The 12,668-nt window shown below is 41.2% G+C and overlaps 1 protein-coding gene across 1 annotated transcript in view; it reads right to left on the bottom strand.

Moving 5' to 3' along the window:
• Nucleotides 1-12,668, bottom strand: part of HECW2 (HECT, C2 and WW domain containing E3 ubiquitin protein ligase 2) — a gene marked incomplete at both ends in the record, with an annotated part of 69,241 nt that overhangs the window by 20,640 nt on the left and 35,933 nt on the right. Inside the window, 9 exon segments of the mRNA XM_080346436.1 lie at nucleotides 668-751; nucleotides 1,504-1,600; nucleotides 2,582-2,684; nucleotides 5,106-5,240; nucleotides 7,073-7,258; nucleotides 8,511-8,635; nucleotides 10,361-10,464; nucleotides 10,814-10,964; nucleotides 12,257-12,352. Of these exon segments, the coding sequence (XP_080202562.1) occupies nucleotides 668-751; nucleotides 1,504-1,600; nucleotides 2,582-2,684; nucleotides 5,106-5,240; nucleotides 7,073-7,258; nucleotides 8,511-8,635; nucleotides 10,361-10,464; nucleotides 10,814-10,964; nucleotides 12,257-12,352 (1,081 nt within the window).

Genomic DNA, 12,668 nt, shown 5'->3' with positions numbered 1-12,668 from the left:
AAGTTAATAGACAACCCCAATTATGTTCTCGTTACAAAAGGGTCAACAAGCCTAGTCACACTTTCCTGGAAAAAAAGATCTGCCATACTGCACAAAGACCAGGAACACACAAACATTCTAAGCCTCCAGGATTAACAATCACATCAAAACTTGCTGGGTGCATTGAATAATAAGCTTGTGGGCATAAAAGTTCTTTCCTTATTTTATCTTTACTGCTACCACTGTTGCTGAAATGGGTATCACATCCCATCTGCTTAGGTTGGGTTATTTCATGCCTCATCTATTACTGCTACACAACTTTTCAGAGAAAAACAATAAACATTTTGCAGCCTAATCACTGCATCTGTGTACATAGAGTGTGCATAGTATCTATGTCAGTCTTTTCCAAATATCAACAGAAGCAAATCCAAAAAGAGACAGAATATCTAATATCAGAATGTATCCAATATCAAATGGCACATTTCAACAATGCAAAAACCGCAATTCCTTTTGCGCCAATCTAACAGAAACCGAACATGATGAAAATCAAAAATCTAAGCCTTGAGTTGTAGCTCTCAGCTGCAAGTCCAAGGACTGAAGGGGCAATGATGCGGTCCCCAAATCAGCACAGTCCCCACCCAACAGCCCCGGCACGTTCCAGAGGTGCACGGGAAGCAGCTGTGCCCACCTGAGCAACATGACAAGGTCTGCATCGCTGGATAAACGCACCAACCCAGGTGTTCCCTCTGTCCGGATGAACTGGATCTTCTCCCTGGGGAAGCAAAAAAAGGCTTCCAACATCTCTTTTGCAAATAAGGCACCAATACACACCACAGTAACAAGAAAAGTACAGGGTACATCATAAAAATCTCTGGGCATTACAGAAACCATGTTTTCCCTGCCACACCATGTCCTTGTGAGCAGCAAAATATTACAACCAAAAACCTAATTTATTCTGAGGAACGATCCTCCTGTTGCCCTCATCTCTTCAATGTGCAGGCTGTTGTACAGCAATCCAAATTTAATATCATCAATCCTCCAAGTTCAGGCTCATAGAACTATGCAAAAACCTGTAGCTACTCCTTTCTTGAATTCTGGAGAAATACTAAAAATTCTGATCGATACAAGATTACCTCTAAGGTCATTAGGTCAGGACCTAGTAAGAAGACAAGGACAAAACCATCTGCGCCATAGTGCCTCAGTGTCCCAGCCGGACATGGACTCATTTGCCGTGCCATCCAGCTGGCCTGGCACATTTTGAAGACATCAGCAAATCTCTTATGCCACTTGTTCCAAACACTTTATTGTAGGTACCTTTATTTGGTAAGAACACATTACCTCTGTTCTTCTAAATCTTATTCACAGAGTAACACAAAGAACTGCTTCCCACTGCTTTATGAGTATGTTTGAATAGGCTACAAGGCTACAATCTGCTATGTTCCACTGCTAGGATTAACGGAAGAAACAAATTCTAATTACCATTTTGTATCGAAATGGAATAGCAGACGTCACCAATTTTATTACCTGAGTGAATGATTCCTAGTAAGATCTGGTTGACGCTCTTGTAGAATTTCAAATATATTGGGCTGCCGCAAAAACGCAACAATCTTGTCATTGTAAGCTGAAAACATCAACAAAAGTATCATGGTGAAACAAGAAGACAGGACTGCATTCCTTCTGAGTTTCAAACAATAATGACAGCAGACTTCATCTTCACAGTTTTAAGTTTAGCAATATTACGTTAATAATTTTTCATGTAAGGCCACCAATTCTACTGTCATTCGGGGAACATGCTTCTTGATCACGAACCAAATCTGACTGCGACACATTCTTCCCAGTTTTAGCAGTTCTAATGTTGTTAGCTATTTCTATTATATTTTATCGCTCACACTGAGTTGAGGTAGAATATTCATTGCTAGACTAAAATTACAGAGACCTTGGTTTTCAGTGTACTGAAATCCATTCTCAATATTAAAGAGGCATCAGAAACACCCCTATCAAATCCTCACTGATTGTTGAGCCTGGAGCGTGTCTATGGCATGGGGAAGGATTTAAATAGGCAGGGATTTTCAAGTAAACATGCCACAGTACAAAGAGCCACTCAGTCAATTGGATGAATTTATCTTGATTTAGCAAGACGTGGCAGCTGTTAGATTCGATAAGCTAAATTATCTTCTTGGTGGCACGAAAGTCAGTAACTTTGTATGTATGTAACTGAGAACGGGAGTTAAGCTAGTGACTAATTCCAAGCTGATTAACACTTTCTGGAACCTTGCCAAAACAGATGCTCAGAGGTTGTACAAAAATCACTGGGAATAGAGTCCAGTTAGGACACAACTTGGCTTACTGGCTTCAACTCCCCCTGTCACCAGATAGAGTGAGTAAGGAAGGCAGAAGTTTTGCATTATTTGGTTCTGAACAAACATTTTTTAGTATTATTCCTGCAGGTTGTTACTGAACGATTGGGAAATGCTGATGAAGTCATCACAACAAACGCTAACTTCCACCCATCCCAAACAAATGAAAATCTCAGCAGTGCGCATGGACACAACACGCTCCGTTGTGGAGAACTTCTCTGAGAAGAGGCCACACGCGGACGTACCCACTGGAACCACATCCTGGTACTGAGCTCTGCTGACTGTGTTAAACGTGCTGGATGGTCTTGGCAAAACTGGCGGTCCCGAATGGCGGGAGTCCTCCCCGACCTGCAAACGCGTGAGGAACCACAATGAGTGCCTCTATTCCAGCAGATGTACTTCGGGATAGAAAAATGAGAACTCACACGGCCTAAAACTGGGCATGGACGTCAATGCTTCGCTTGATCCCCGTACCCAGTGACCACCACAGCAGGAACCAGCTCTGCTGTGTGACAGTAAACTGGACACCTTGCTGTGTAACCTCATCTGGGTGTTCCTGCTCCATGGGGGAATTGCACTGGATGAGCCTTACAGGTCCCTTCCAACCCCTGACACTCTGGGATTCTGTGTGCCTGTTCATACAGAGAATCAAAACTGACTGAAAGTTGATTGCCGTTTCCAAGTAACAGTCCCATTCTGAAAAGGGACTAAAAAAACCTCCAACTGGCATTCCTTCAGAGGGCCATTTGTACCTCACGGGCATCTTTATCCATATCAAAAGTTCTGCAAATCAAATTCTGCTCCTCCATTAACACCTCTGTTACTTCTGTGCATGAATGGAGTTGCCCTAAATTTGAACTGGAAACAAGTTTGTGGCTGAAGCAGAGGGATAAAAGAAGTGACTTCATATTCCAGCAAGGCAAATGAGTCCAAAACCGGTAAAAATACGTTTCCTACAATCATCCAATAAAAATGTTCTGATTTTTTTTTGTGTTCACCTTCCAGGATTAAAAAAATGTTGCATGTGAACATTTTTAGGGTAGAACCACAACGTAAAATTGTTCCTGGTAGCATTTGTGACTTCAAGGCAACTTGTGCAGTGTTCTGTGAGCTAAAGCTTCAGTCACTTCTACAGTCTCAGTCTTTTGTGTTTTATCTACGTAAAACATTTTGTTCATCCTCTCTTTCAATCCTGCTGGACCTTTATGTTCAGTTCTCCGTTCCTCTGCCTACATGTAACGCTTAGTGTCTGAACTACACTTCAAAGCTCCAGAGGTGTCTAAAACATCGAACTACAAAAGATCTAATCATTCTAAATGTTGTATTTAAATCCAGTCTCCGAAATCACGAGGCAGCAAAAGTTCTGAGGTATCTCTCCCAAGATCTTTGTGCTCTCTGATAATACTACATCAGAAAAATGAAAACTTATTTCCTGTAGGCGCTGTGCTGGCAAAGAAATGCATAATACATTATTATTACCAGCTCTGCTTCACGCTGCAGTTCAGCTTTAACTAAAAAGGCATTCCTTATACTAGTTAATGTTTGCTTTAGAGCATCTCCCTGTAAAAAATGAGTCAGTGGCTTCAAAACATCCAAGTTTGTGGCAAAGAAAATATTTGGAGAATTTTTTTCATTAAGTTTTCATCTTTTGTAAGAATGTATAGTTCCTTGATGCAATGGTTTACAAACAGGAGAAATAGCTGCAAATATGCAATACTTAAGTCATAAGCACAGAAGAAAAAGTGGTGTTCAGATTCATAAACATGCACATAAATTAACATCATTACATCATGAAGGCCACAATGGGAATACTGGATTGAATTGCTATGTTTGAGATTCCTATCTGGAATTAGACTTCAAGTTACAACCCCAACAATATCAAGGAAATACTTCTAAAATTACATGTAGAAACATGGTTTAAGGAATTTCCTGTATCTAGATGGAGTGGAAAATTTTGTCAGGTAATCAGCACTGTGTATAATGAATCTATATGATGACTTCCTGCCAGATAAACTACCTTTTTCTTTTTCAGTATTGAGAGCTTCAGTAGCACAGTTGACATGAATCTCTCTGTTCTACATGCAGAGCTTCTGCATGCTGCATGCTGCTTAAAGCAGGATAAACAGCCAACTTACAGCCAACACCACGGAGGTTCCATAAAGCCCAACTGAGGCCAAAGTCCTGGTACAGACACTTGCTCACAGGTAAAAAGAAGTTGCAACAACAGTATGGAGACCGCTGGTGAAAATGGTCAACAAACTGGCGTTTTCCATGTATTTCTCTTTAGAATGCAGAGATGCATTTATCAGGCTGATAAGCCTTTTTGAGGTGAGGCTTTTTGATACTTATTTGGAAAGCGGCACATCTAGATGTATATAAACACATGTACTTTTTTTTCTCCCTCTTATTTGCAAAGTTATGTCAACACACTTGGCAGACACCGTGCTAGACAACAATACTTATTTTGACAGGGAAAGACAGGGTACAGATACTGGTAAGCTGTAACCAGATGCTCTCCTGTGGTTAACTGGGGTTACTGCATATTAAAATAACAGAAACTCATGTCTGATATTTGTCCTCTGAAATCATACATTTCAAAAGCAACGATGGCTAGAAAATAAAAGAATAACTATTTGCAGATGAGTACTGTATGGTCACAGAAGAATCACGCTCCTCACAGCATGAAACTGTGAACAGAGCGATGGGAAAGAGGATGATCCTAAGAAGCCGGTGGGTCCCAAAGGAAGAGAAGGGGCAGCTCCCACTCACCTCCCCAGCGCTGTGGCTGCGCTGCCGGGTCAAGTGCTGCCGATGGACCAAGGCGCTCGTGGGCCTGCTGCTCTGCAACGGGAGCCGGGGGTCGATAAACGTGGTGGTGCGGGAGTTGTGATCAACAAAGAAAGCCTGGAGGAGGAGAAAGAATTTACAGCCAACGTTTTGGCTTGTTTTGGTTTTGACTGTGTCCAAGGTTAACATCTGTCCAGGATCTAGGGTTCGTTCGCTGATGTGAGGCTTTGGAAAAATCTTCCTCCCGTTACTGTGGTTTGCGTTTCCCTTCAGCAGAAGACACATAACATTTTTCCATCTCACTGGAGGGATGAATTCTTGAATGCCTTATGTCATGCATGTCTATAAAGCCCTTTGAAATTCTCATCTGACAAGCATCATTAGTAGGAAGCTTTACTATGACTGTAAAGAGACTATTTAAATAGTTAATAAAAGTAACCCTGCTGCATTCTCCCTTTTATTTCCTTATAAACATCTAAAAAGATGACACTAAGTGGCAAAAACATTCCCTTTTGTGAACTATTTACCATATAATTATGATCACAATTGGCTGTATATGTATATCTCAAGTGTACGATCACATCCTGTGATGAACTCTGATTACAAGCCAACAGGCATTTTTGCCGTCCTCCTGATAGAAATATGCTAAGTTCACTAACCTCCAAAAAAATAAAAACATTAAAAAAAGAGAAGTCAGACGGGGACACAAAGATGATGGCAAAAAACCCTCAAACATTTAAACAGGCAACTGGTGAGAAATAACACATGTTGGCCAGTCAGACATTTGCTGAAAGCAAGGTCACAGAAGCACGTATCCTGGAAAATGAAAAACCTCCTACAGTTCCGTCCAATTTGAACCAAAAAGGTTTCTAAGCCCTGAAATTTAAACTTTTTCCAGTGTTAGTGTTGCACTTGGAAACCAGAACTGTTCTATTTCAATGCTCTTTTTTTGTTGGTGGTGTTTTTTTTTCAGTTACAGTGCTGGAAAAATGTGGAAGTGGCAAAAAAAAGATGCCTGTTTTGAGCAGGATTGTTACAGGAAAGTGACTTCTGGCTTGAGGAACCGAAGAATCTGGACCAGTAGAGAGGTGGCTGGGGGTTGCGAGACCCACTGCTGTGTCTGCACACCAGGGAGGTACTCGGACCACAATTTCATAACCAATTCAGTCCTGCGGTGTCAGCAAAAGAAACGTTCTCATCTTCCCCCCATCCTGAACCACTTGTCGCATCCCTTGCCCACCCTTCCCGCCTCCTGCGGGCACAAGTGTTTGTGTGGCCACACACTGAACCCGCCTGGGCAGCTGGGCCAGGAGAAAATGACTCTTTTTTTGTCCTTCTCCCTGCTGGTTCCTCTGCCCTCGGTCAGAGGAGAGCAAAACTGGCTCTTGTGGTGGCAACGCCAGCTTATAGCATCCATGGAATCATGGTTTCTGACTGCTTGGTACGGCCAGACCAGAGAAAATGCAGTTCTGCTGATTGCTATGAAGGTCCGTGGACAAACCACTGTGTCATGCTATAGAGCAACTAAATAACATTATGGATTGTGCTGGAACGTATTCCATATGTTCATAGTTCATATTTCCAGTTCCCAAGGAAGGAGAAGCATATGGAGGGACACCAAAGTTGCAAAACCATCACTTGTACCTGTAACCTGTGCCTACGAGCAAGGAATCCCATTACACACTAAGAACTCTGTTTTGATCATCTGACAGACAGGCAAGTGAAACTGACCATTCCACAGCCCAAAAACTACAAAGTCTGTCCAATAAACACAATTTTAATTGCAATACTGGGGGTGGAACCTCTGCGCAGGTACCTGCCACCAAACTCTTTGAAGTCACACTTCTCTTTGAGAAATCAAACATGGTTCTGCATGAGCAGAACCCTCAATTCACCCCCTGCGACAACATCCAAGATGAAGAGCTCAGAGCCACAGGTGCAGGAGTTACCTTGCCCTGATGGTCGTGTTTCATCTCCCAACCTCTCGGCAGCTCCAGCTGCTTGTTGGCGAACATGTTGAGGAAGGCGACCAAATCCCGGTTGTGCTGGTAGCGCTCGAAATGGTGGGTGTCCCGCCGGACTTTGGTGATCATGTGCTTCAAACACGTGTTATTTGTAAACATGCGGTAGGCACTCTGAAGAAAAAAGAAGGCAAAAGGAATTACTTTTAAAAGGTAAAATTGTTTCTTACTACTAAATAAATAAATCATCATCTATAAAACCTTAAAAGTTCTCGCCAATTAAGCCACAACAATATGAAAAAAATGGTCCTTTTTCTGAGGTTCTGAGATAAGTGTTTGATGTTTCTTATTTTGCTTGAGGTACACAACATTTCATCATTGACTCACATCAGCAAAGGGCGAAATATGCTACAGGTACCATTTAAAACACTCGTTCCTAGAACTGCAAAGAATCCTATAACACTGAAAACTGCTTTAAAAGTAGAGTTTTTATAGGTATTCCCTAATTTCTGGATTAATGGGTCAAATGTAGCCACAGAACGCAGTAATAAAGCTCAGACGGTTTCCTGCAGGACAGAGATACATAGGTTTGCAGAACTTAACACAAACCCACATAAATATTGTTTACACCTACTCATTTTTCCAAAATACCCTGTGATTGCATGTTCATGTGTAATTTATGTAATAAAATTAGAACTGAGAAACAGAGAAGACTCTAAATAAAAAGGGAAAATAAACAGTTAATGTCCTTCCCTGCAAAAAAAACCCCTGGTTTTTGGGATATTCAAGATAAAGCTGTGCAAGCAAAGCAGAATTATGCAGATACAGACATATATACATATATATCAAAAGCAAACTAATGCTGACCGGTAATTTAAAAAACATTGAATTATTAACAAGTTAACTTGCAGACAACAAATTATTCATTCCATTACTTCTCTTTACACTATACAACCTGTGACACGAAGGAAAAGAAACATTGAAAAAAAACTTATATGAGAAGCTGCACTGAATAACAGGTAAAACAGAAAATATACATTAAGATCTCTTTTTGATCAGTGTGACCTCTAATATGTTTTCATACAAAATATCCCAGGGAAAACACATAATCCTATAAGCTGCAACGTGATCTTAAAAAATAAGCCTGATTTTAATTCTCAGAATTGTCTCATCCTCTGCAAAGCACAGCAAGAAAGCTATTGCTTCCATAGACAAATGAGTTTTGTATCATTAGAAACATGAAGAACAGAGTGAAAACTAATGCCAACTAGCAAGGAATGATGATGGGTGTTTGCATTTATCCAGCCCCCACCAGGTACTACTAATATCTTTGAATCAAACACAGAGCAATATGTTTGTACACATGACAGATACATTTATTAGCGTGTATTTATGAAAGCTTCTCATTTGTAGACACTATACTTACAGGGTTAGAATGCAGCACTGTAAAGAACTCCGGGCTGATAAGGAATTTCACAGGGGGGGACTGGAGCAATAACGTCAGTCTGGATCTGGAGGTAGAGTGAGGCAGCACATTCTCTCTTCGAAAATCTAACAGCAAAGTGAGTGACAGAGACTTCCAGTAATAATCATTCCCGAAACATCACTGCAAACAACTATATTGACTTGAATCACACAAGCAAGAAAAGCACTAGGTATACAATTATTTTAGATTTATTAAGTATTCTTCACATAAGTGTACCTGAATTTCTTCTAACATAGCACTGAAGCTCTTGAAAATATGATGATATTACTTTCGTAATTTTACTTTAGTAACTTGCTGCTTTTTGTGAACAATCATTAAAAAAAAAAATCACCTCCAATTATTTGAGTTAGCAAACATGAGCCTAAGATGCAAGAAGGTCCCTGTGGAAAGCCTATATTGCTATACTATAACTATATGCAGATAAGTTATTTTTTAAATGCTAACTAATGGATATAAGAGTCATTGTACACTTAGAAACATTTAATTCCTCCTTAAAAAAAACAAAACCAAACCAATAAATCACTGCCATTAACACAGCCCCGATCCCAATACAGTATTTAAGCAGTTTATGTAAGTGGGAAACAGGTTACCGAGGAAGTACCTTTCCAGTTTCAACTTTCAGTAACCTTTTGGGTCTTCTAGCAACCATAGAAGCTCACTGATTTTGCAACCGTACCAAGAACTGAAAATGTATTATGAGTGCTATTTGCTACGATGTTGAAACTGCTCCCCTCAGTTAACTTTGAAAATCTATTTGGATGCACCAAGTTGGGTGAGAGTGTTGATGGAAGCTCTACAAGGGGATCTGGACCAGCTGGATCAATGGGCTGAGCCCAATTGTCTGAGGTTCAACAAGGCCAACTGCTGTAGTGACACATCAGAAAAGTGCAAAGACCTGTGTGCAGAAAGGGTTATGGCACAAAGACCAGATGAAAACCAGACGGCTGTGCCAAAGATCTGCACACAAGGGTCTAGACCTGATTTTAGCAGATCAAAGACTTGGACACTGGTGGTTAGTGTCAAACTATCATAAAAGAAGAAAAAAAAAAGACAAGTAATAATTTTGCAGAAGTGTTGTATGTAAGACAAGCGATGTTTCTGCAATCTCTTCAGTACAGCACAGTCATAGGTCTATTTACTTTTCTGAAATATAACTCAGGAAATGCAGCCAACTGAAGACAACCCTGAGAAGGCCACCAAAAAAAACTGGAGAATTAAAAACACAAGCCATGAGGAAAGACTAGGAAGTCATGGAATTAAGAATACATTGTAAGAGAAACAATATGAGTAGACTGTGTAAAAATGGTTAGAGAATGTCCATCAACTGGAGAACATGTTATAAAAACACATGAGATAGCATCTGCCAAGTATGGTTGTGGTCCAACTCAGCCCATCTATCTTCAGCACAGAGATGAAGTTGATGGCTGCCTAAAATCCTCTCTAGTCCTATATTCTACCATTTCAAAATGCAGAAGATGATTCAAAATATTTGTAATGCAGACCATGCAATTTTATACTTTTTCACTGCAAATCTCCTGCCTATATTTCTACCCAGTCGGGTACTGATAGAAAAATGCCCTGAATCTCACATTCATCTCTTCAGCATATTGAACAGGCTGAGCTGTAATGTTCAAAAATGAGACAGCAATGAAAACAAATGGTTTCATTTTGAGCCAGACCTTCAGGGCCAGACGTTAGGTTCTGCCTTATGTCAATCTCATTAAATCACCTATGAGATGAGCGCTCCCTTCAGAAGTGGAAAATAAATAAATAGATATATTTTTGGTAACCTGCATTAGAATGGTGGAAGTCAGTCTCCTCTCCAGCTCCATCCATGGCATTTGTGTGCTCTTCAGGCCTGTCGTTAGTCATTGTCCTCCGGATGCTCTGGTACCTACAGTTAGAAAACTGGACTTTATATATAGCACGTGGGAACTATGATCCAATTCTGGCTCTGAGAGAGCGTGCCCATTTTTTCTGCCACGTAGACTAATCTGCATTGACTTCTAATTTCTGCATTAATAGCCTTTTGAACTTCTGAAAACCATTATCAGATTTTTTTAAAATGAACACAGTTGGAATAGAAAAGCCCTAGAAGCCCACATGCAAATTAAAAGGGACAGCCAAATATGATAAAAATAAACACACATGGCCAGCTGCGGTAGCAACTGTGACCCGATCTCCACAGTCGGTCTTACAGTTTTGAGAGCACATAATTCACAAAGAACAGGAATAATTCTTACCGGCGATTCAGCTGTTCCATTTGCTGGATGGAATTTGACCTCTGGAGGATCTGTGGGGCCGGGGGGGCTGTGGGTCGCTGCCACGTTGTTGTCCTATTCACGTGGTCCACGTAAAAAATCCGGCCGTGGCTGTCGATTCGAGCCTCCCAGTCTAAGTAGCAAGAAAACACTGTGAACTACAGAGGGCTTGGGGTTTATTTCTTTCTTTATTTTAGCTCTGCCACTTTTGTAGCTGAATCTATTGTTCCAACTTTCTCTTCTATATGATGACTTCAGCGCAGAACTTTCTTACTGAACAGATACGAGATTCGGCTTTTCCCTATTTTATCCCCAAAATCACATTTCCCACTGTATCACAGAATCACGGAATCAACTGGGTTGGAAAAGACCTCAGAGACCATAAAGTCCAACCTTTGGTCCAACTCCAGCCCATTGACTAGATCACGGCACTAAGTGCCATGGCCAATCTCAGTTTACAAACCTCCAGGGCCGGTGAGTCCAGCACCTCCCTGGGCAGCCATTCCAATGTCTGACCGCTCTCTTTGCAAAGAATTGCTTTCTAATATCCAGCCTAAATTTTCCCTGGCAGAGTAGAAGCCCATGGCCCCTTGTCCTATTGCTGATGCCTGGGAGAAGAGCCCAATCCCCACCTGGCTACAACTGCCCTTCAGGTAGTTCTAGAGAGTGCTGAGCTCACCTCTGAGCCTCCTCTTCTCCAGACTAAACAAGCCCAGCTCCCTCAGCCTCTCCCCATAGGCCTTGTAGCTAAGGTTCTGTGGAATCCATATCTAATAATTTCTATTCCTTTTTCTATTTCCCACTAACCAGCAATTGTTCCAGAATACTTAAGTCTAATTTTCTTGGACTGAAGTAATTCAAGATCCAATCTCTGAGGCTTATTCCAGTGCAAAAGGCCAATGGATAAGTACCAAAAACCTTGCAAAGCTTGATACCCGACATTGTTTTTCCCCAGCTAATAGTATTAATAATAAAGTAGATGCCATTGCTCTTCCTGGCTTTACATGTTAAAGGTAAGCGGACCTGCCAGAAAAGATGAACAATTATAACAATCAAATGCCTTGGTATATGAAATGTATGTTCCAGAATTGCCAATTCTGCAAACATCATAGCAAATCTGTCAATTTAGGCTCAGCTAACTGTTGCTTAATATCTAGGTTTCTTTTAATTCAACAAGCCTTCACACTGCCTCAAGACATGCAAGGAAAACACAGACCAGGTATAATTATCATCACACATCCTGATAGTTGGCAAACAGAGCACGATGCCTTTTGCAAAACAGCACTAGGCTTTCAGCGTTTCCCTTTGCTTTTAACTTCTCAGCTGTTCATTCTCAGCTCTCACGTTTAAAGAAGAAACGTAATGAGATCTCAGTAATGAGATCCTGGCAGCCCAGCCCCCCGGTTGAAGTATGGAGCAGCTCACTTGGTGGTAGAGCCTCGTCCACTCGCTGGTACCGGCTGACGTCCTGACGCACCGATGGCAGCGACCGCAGGGGCTGATGGCCGTTGGCTTGAGAACCTGCAATAAAACCCCCACAAATTATTTTTTCAGTCGATGTGGGGAAGCCCTAGAGTTGCCTCTAAAGTGAACAAGACACGCTAAAGCTTCTACAGGACTATGGTATTTTAGGTTATATCTAATAGTCATCTATTTTCATGGGCAAGGCAAGTTACGTCTACAGCTCTGGCTAAGTTATTCCTCTGGGATGTGCTCTGCCACTTGGGTCTTCTAGCAACCGTAGAAGCTCACTGATTTTTCAACCGTACCAAGAACTGAAAATGTATTATGAGTGGTATTTGCTACGATGTTGAAACTGCTCCCCTCGGTTAACTTT

Source organism: Nesoenas mayeri (genome assembly GCF_963082525.1).
Source record: "Nesoenas mayeri genome assembly, chromosome: 6".
Lineage (NCBI taxonomy): Eukaryota > Metazoa > Chordata > Aves > Columbiformes > Columbidae > Nesoenas > Nesoenas mayeri.
Note: the sequence above shows the minus strand (reverse complement) of the source record. Positions and strands in the feature narration are given on the sequence as shown.